We start from the raw sequence: 6479 nt of genomic DNA on the forward strand, positions 1-6479 counted from the left end.
TCATCACATTGAAGGCCACAGCCATGATCAAATTATTTGATCTGACATACAGATATTTAAATACAAAAATGGTACATCTGTTTGTTTCTGCATTGCACCTTTCCAGGTAACATATTTCTATCACATATGTAATAATACAACAAACTTACTGACTACAGTAGGAATGGGATACAATTCAATTTATGCTTCAGTTTATCTCAAAAATGCAAGTTTGAAATGCATTTTCTCCTACAAATAAAGTATTTCAACTAATATTTTAGTCTTATTTACTCAAACTCGTAGGGTTTCAGACTCTCCAAAAGCCTGGAAATATAATCGTCTCTTGTATATATTTAGAATTTTTTAATGTCTTACTTTGGCAGACCTTGGGTAAACAAAATTCTGGTATATAACAACAGGTCCTGGCACTGGGACTGATTCATTGTCTATAGGTTCTGGACTTGAAAAGTTAAAAGTCTGATATTTTCTTTCTTTTCTTGGAGTTTCATAAGCTGTATCCTGGGATGCACACACTTCATTACTCTGTGTAGGATAATGGGGAGGTGTAGACTTTGGTCATCTGACAGTGTCTTTAGACAGCACACCTAAATCAAACGTGGAATTTAAAGATGAGCTTCGGAACAATGTTGCTTGCTTGGATTTTTGAGTGCTTGAAACATGCCTTGGAACCATTATCTCTGGATTAAAACAATAGGGGTATTTTTCTGCTTTACTTTCTGACTGCTTTATTCTGCTAAGGGATGGGATGAGTCCCTGTAAAACGGAGAAATATTCATCAAAGTTGAGTTGAAGTTTTCTTAAGGGATCTTCTCTCAGACATGGACTAGGTTGGAAAATGGAAGGAACTGCATTTTCTATTTCTTTCACTAAGCAGTGTGCAGATTGCAGAAACACAGCTTGGCTTTCCTCCTTAAGAGCTTCTTTAGAGTATTGAATGAGGCCATCCATATATGATAGCTGACTGGACGTATAGTTTATGTATTCTGAAATTTCTTTCTGTTTTTTAAGTTCAATGTTTTCAAGAAACTCTATCATCTCCTTTTCTTGTTCATGAAGAAACATATGTAATTTTAAGAATCCATTTCTGATCTCCTTCCTTTTGGTGTCCTTATAGGTCTTGAAATTATTTTTTAACAGGATAACTTCCATTAGATCATTATCAACACCTTGGCGGACTGTGAAAGAGAATAAATATCAGGCCAGTAGTTCCAAATTCATATTAAATTGTAGTGTATACAAGATACAGAATGATAGACTTCAGCTTAAAAAAATTTTAGGCTTGGTAGAACATGGGACAAGAATAAGGATTCTGGTATTTTTCTCTCATCTCTGCTGCTGGTAATCCCCGAGAGAAGTTGTTTGGGTTAAAATGTTCACATTTGGGTGTATAAAATTCAGCAGTTAATTGCTACTTTATTATTATTTCCTCACTTACTCAAATTTATCTCCCCCAAAACGGGCATGGTAATTTTTACTTCATTACATGGGAAATCCTGAAGCTTAATTTATTGTAGCTCTATATTATCTTTGAAAATTCACTATGCCAGTATGAAGTTAGAATAATGGCAGCAAATGCACTTGCATAGTCCACATTATGTCTGAGGCTGACGATACATTCCTCTGATGGTCATTATGTGAAGGTATGATTAACTCTTCTGACACTAAAAATTGTGAACTGTGAAGGAACAGAATCAAAAATACCAAAGGCTGATAGTAAATTCCGGTGGCATTCAGCTAACATCAGGAAACAATGTCACCTTGCAAAATCCTGCACAAATATTCTGTGTCACCTATTTTCTCAAATTTAAGACTGTTTCAAAATTGAGAATTTAATTCTTTCAGCTGTTTCTAATTGTGCATAGTTTACTTTGCCTTTCTGTATGTTATTTTCCATGCAACCTCATTATGTCCCCAATATTTATTAAGTTATATGCAAAGATCAAAATTAAAAGAAATTAATAAATCCTAGTCTGTGTTCAGCCCCTTAGCTGCTATGGATCAAGTCTTAGTTAAAAGGAGTGGCACTGCTGCTTTACCTCAGAAAAAACGTGACTGCTTTGCCTCATAGTCAGCATGGGCATAAGCATAAAACTAACTGAAGAGGAACAATTCATAACTTGCCTGCAGGGGAAGAAGCAGTTCCTCTTCAAGCATATATTTCTGATTAAAAAATATTCATCATTTTATTCTGCAGATATAACTGATGTTTATGCTTTGCTGGGTCCCTCAGTATGAAATGAAGATTACCTTCCCTAGATGCTCATTTCCGTTCCCATTCCACATACAGATCCTTCATTCTCTAATAGTTGAGCTTGGCTCACAATGCCACAACTACTGGCTTGTTCCTTTTGTGTTTCTACAGGGGGAACACACCACCTTTCTGACTCTAGTGCTGTGCAGAGAATTAATGTATCTTGTCAACCATATGTTCAAGTTTCTTTCCTGAGGTAAAGGAGGAGCAGCAGAAATACAAACCTTTTCTAAATTTTGCAATTGTATCAAAGAGGGAAGCAGCCTCTCTTGAACATGCGACTGACAAGGGAATAGTCTCATGATCATTGTGCAGTGAGTTTTTGCAGAACCCACAGATCAGTTCGTGGTCGTCCAGACAGTATTCAGACAGGTTTGAGTTGCGGTGCAGTAAGCAGTGCCACTGTTCACAATCTTCTTGATGTGCTTTGGTGAAAATGTGGTCTTGAGTACCATTCTCACGATGATTTAAATGCAGACATTCATTACAATAATTAATTCCGCATGTTCTACATCTTTTGGTTCCCACTTTTCTTCTCTCCCTGCAAGTTTCACAGTAGACTGGTCTTTCACTATGGTCAAATCTCCACCTTAGAAACCCATGTCTGCGCATGTATTTCTTGGCTAGTTTTGCTCTGAGGTAATTCTTCCTCAGCTGAATTTTTTCTGTGTAGGGGAGGCAATGAGCTTTGCCACACACTGGGCATACGATGATATAAAAATCTTCAGTTACTTCAGCTTTGGTCTTGCTTTTAGTTATACACTTCTCACAAAGGCAGTGATTGCATGGCAGCATAAATGGTTGGAGAAACAATTGCTTACACAACGGACAGGCAAGCTGGTCACGGAAAGCGTGGCTGGAGATGTTCCTTTCTGGTGTCATGACAGATGCATTATACCTAGTTTTAAATCTTGATGTGACATCTTTTGACCTAAATAAAATTGGAAAAAGAAAAATACAACCCCAGGAAATTAAAAAAAAAAAAATCTAAATATTGCCGTACCAGCTAAGAGACAAAACTATAGCATAAGTACTTCTGCTTTAAATGCCAACCATCCTTTTATTCTGACTGGGTATTTTATTTAAACAATTGGGTATCACTATCAAGAATCCTTTTTTTTTTTTTTTCCTTTTCATAATTATTTCACTATATGTTGAATACTATTGCCTACAACAACAATGAAGCCAGATCTGTCTTGTAGGTCTGCATGAATTTGTTGAGTTATTGCTGGTGGCCAAATGAAAAGAAGAATACAGTTTGGTTTAATGGGAAAACATAATCCAGGAGTGCAGCACAGGCTGGGATGCACCTGGCTGGGGAGCAGCTCTGTGGAAAGGGACCTGGGGGTCCTGGTGGACAGGAAGCTCAACATGAGTGAACAGGGTGCTGCTGTGGCCAAAAAGGCCGACAGGATGCTGGGTTGCATCAAAAAGGACATCACCAGCAGAGAGAAAGAAGTCATCATCCCACTCTTCTCAGCTCTTGTCAGACCACACCTGGAGTACTGTGTGCAGTTCTGGTCCCTGCTATACAAAAAGGATGTGGACAGGCTGGAAGGGGTGCAGAGAAGGGCCACCAAGATATCAAAGGACTGGGAAGCCTGCCATACGAGGATAGGCTGGGAGAACTGGGTTTGTTCAGCCTTGAGAAAAGGAGGCTTAGAGGGGATCTCATCACCATGTACCAGTACTTAAGGGGTAGCTACAAAGAAGATGGAGAGTCCCTTTTTACAAGGAGTCCCACGGAGAGGACAAGGGGGAATGGACACAAGTTGCTCTTGGGGAGATTCCGATTGGACACGAGAGGGAAATTTTTCACATTGAGGCAAGTCAGCCATTGGAATAATCCCCCCAGGGAAGTGGTTGACTCGGCCACGTTGGACACCTTCAAGAGTCGTCTGGACAGGGTGCTGGGCCATCTTGTCTAGACTGTGCTCTTCCTAGAAAGGTTGGACTAGATGATCCCTGAGGTCCCTTCCAACCTGGCATTCTGTGATTCTGTGAAATGCTTTCTTTTACAACAACTTTGGTAATATTTTTAGAATATTTTCTTTTTATTGAAAACGTAAGACAATAAATGTCAAAATGTTTTTCTTTTGCATTTTTCAAGATGGAATATTTCCTCAAGAAAGTAGCACAACTAAGTGTTTCACCATTTCCAAAAAAAAGTATTGAAGACATTTCTGCTTAACATAATAACACACATTTACATATAACCATCCTAATTTTTATTCATTTAAGAAATCACTCACCTCTGAATTATTTCTGATTTCTAGAATTAATTTATTCTTGGCTTTAGTAGAAGCCTTATTATAATTGATTCTTTATATTAATTGCAAAGACTCAAATGGGGATTTTTTTATTCTTATTATTTTATTCCAGAAGAGGACTGATTTTCAGGATATGCCAATCCTCTTTAAATCTCGATAGTCTTAACTGCCTCTTAGCCTGTGGACTTCATCCTTTTAAAAACACAGTATTAATTTTATAATGCCTCCTTGAATATTTTCCATAGCTTTGACATGAGCGTCATTATGCAAGATGAACACCTGGTTCTAGGGTTCTATAGTCTGGCCCTCTGCTGTCTTCTCTTTAGCATCTATATTGTTATTGCTTTCCTTTCCACCTTCTGTCCCCAAATGTTCAGCTATGCTATCTGCTTTTTCTGTCATGTTAAACAACAGTAAAAATCCTAATAAACTACAGAGAATAGAATCTTCTGTTGCTATGAGGATTCCTTCTGGTCTTCAAAGTTTGCCTAGGTAGGAATTAACTGTGCATTTCCAGAGGTCCTGTCAATTCCTCTTGGACTGGTACTATTCTAGTCTGGAGTTCTTCTGGTAACTTATTTTCTGCCCTCCCCTCCCCCCCCTTTTTTTTTGAGTGCTCTTTGGTGTAGCATTTCTATAGGTAATAATGAGCCCCTTCTCTTCTGGTTTCCAGTTTTATCTCCTAAGACTGTTCTTATGCCTTCTGTCCAGCCCCTGTGTGGCATTTCTTGAGTCTTTATAATTATTTGGCTCCTTTTTATCTTAATCTGGATATAACTGCTTCCTTCCACTTCCAGTTAACAGCAGTTTTTCTGCTCTTTATTTTACTCCGGTTTTCCCTGTATCCTTGCCTGCAACCTCCTTGCTACAAACACATTCCTGTTTTCCTCCTTGTTTTAAGGTCCTCTGTATGTCTGTCTTCTTGTCACCACATAGGTTTTTACACTGTGAGAATATATAAGCATATATATTAGTCATTCATGGATTTTGTCTGGAAGTTGTGTGGTCCTAATTAAAAGTACAGTGATGTTCTGGAGTAGTCTTTGCCCCAGTCAGATTAATAAGCATAAGATTTCACTAATATCAGGATAAAACTACTTTTTCTGTTTCTCAGAAGAATGATACCCTGTGGTTATTCAAAATAACTCCAACATGCCAAAAGATCATATGTTTCTAAATACAACACATCCATTAAGATATCATGTAACTTAGAAAAAAAAAAAAAAACCAAGAAATTTTAAGAGCCCTTAACTCCACTTACTGAACAGTTCCTGGTATTCTTGAGTGATGTGGTTCATTGACAGAGCTTTGGCAGCACTTGCTTTCATAATACTGACATGCTGAATTCTCTCCACCACAGCAGCAGTATTTGCACTCTGGATCATTTGAACAAGAGCAGCAGCACCACCAGCAACTTGCGTGCTCTGCACATGAGCAGTGGCAGCACTGGCAAGGTTTGTTTTCTTCATACGGACATGGGAGACAGCTGCAGTTCTGCTCACTGGTAAACAAGAAGCGCCAAGACAAGCAGCATTTTTCCTTTCTGCTGTGGCAAGTCAGGTAACAGCAGTTTGAGCAACATGGCCGGATCAAAGAGGGACGCCCATTTTCATCCATCCCTCTGTCAGATACTTGGAAGAAAATTCATTGATCATTTCAGCTTCTCTGCACACTACGGCAACTGAGCTCCAAAAAGGCTCTGTTGGGTAGCTCTGTGCTGTGGCAACGCACTTCATTCTAATTGGAAAGTGATGTCACAGTGAAATATGCAAATAAGGACACAGGCAGAATTTTATGCATAGGTACCTGATATAGTGATTACATCATCTATACATCACAATAACTCTAATTGTTCTTCCTGAATTCCTTTAAAGAATTTACCTCGCTCTTCATTAATTGCATAGGGAGTTTATACACTTGGATTAAACTCTAAGACCACTATCTTGTTCAGACCACAC

The 6479-nt window shown here is 38.5% G+C and overlaps 1 protein-coding gene across 1 annotated transcript in view; it reads right to left on the bottom strand.

Annotated features, from left to right (window-relative positions):
- Positions 1-6169, bottom strand: part of TRIM42 (tripartite motif containing 42) — a 92152-nt gene extending 85983 nt beyond the window's left edge. The window contains 3 exon segments of the mRNA XM_075098370.1: positions 355-1175; positions 2476-3182; positions 5783-6169. Of these exon segments, the coding sequence (XP_074954471.1) occupies positions 355-1175; positions 2476-3182; positions 5783-6138 (1884 nt within the window). The 5' untranslated portion in view covers positions 6139-6169.
- Between the last annotated feature and the right edge of the window lie 310 nt (positions 6170-6479).

This window comes from Phalacrocorax aristotelis, chromosome 7, assembly GCF_949628215.1.
Source record: "Phalacrocorax aristotelis chromosome 7, bGulAri2.1, whole genome shotgun sequence".
NCBI classification, from domain to species: domain Eukaryota; kingdom Metazoa; phylum Chordata; class Aves; order Suliformes; family Phalacrocoracidae; genus Phalacrocorax; species Phalacrocorax aristotelis.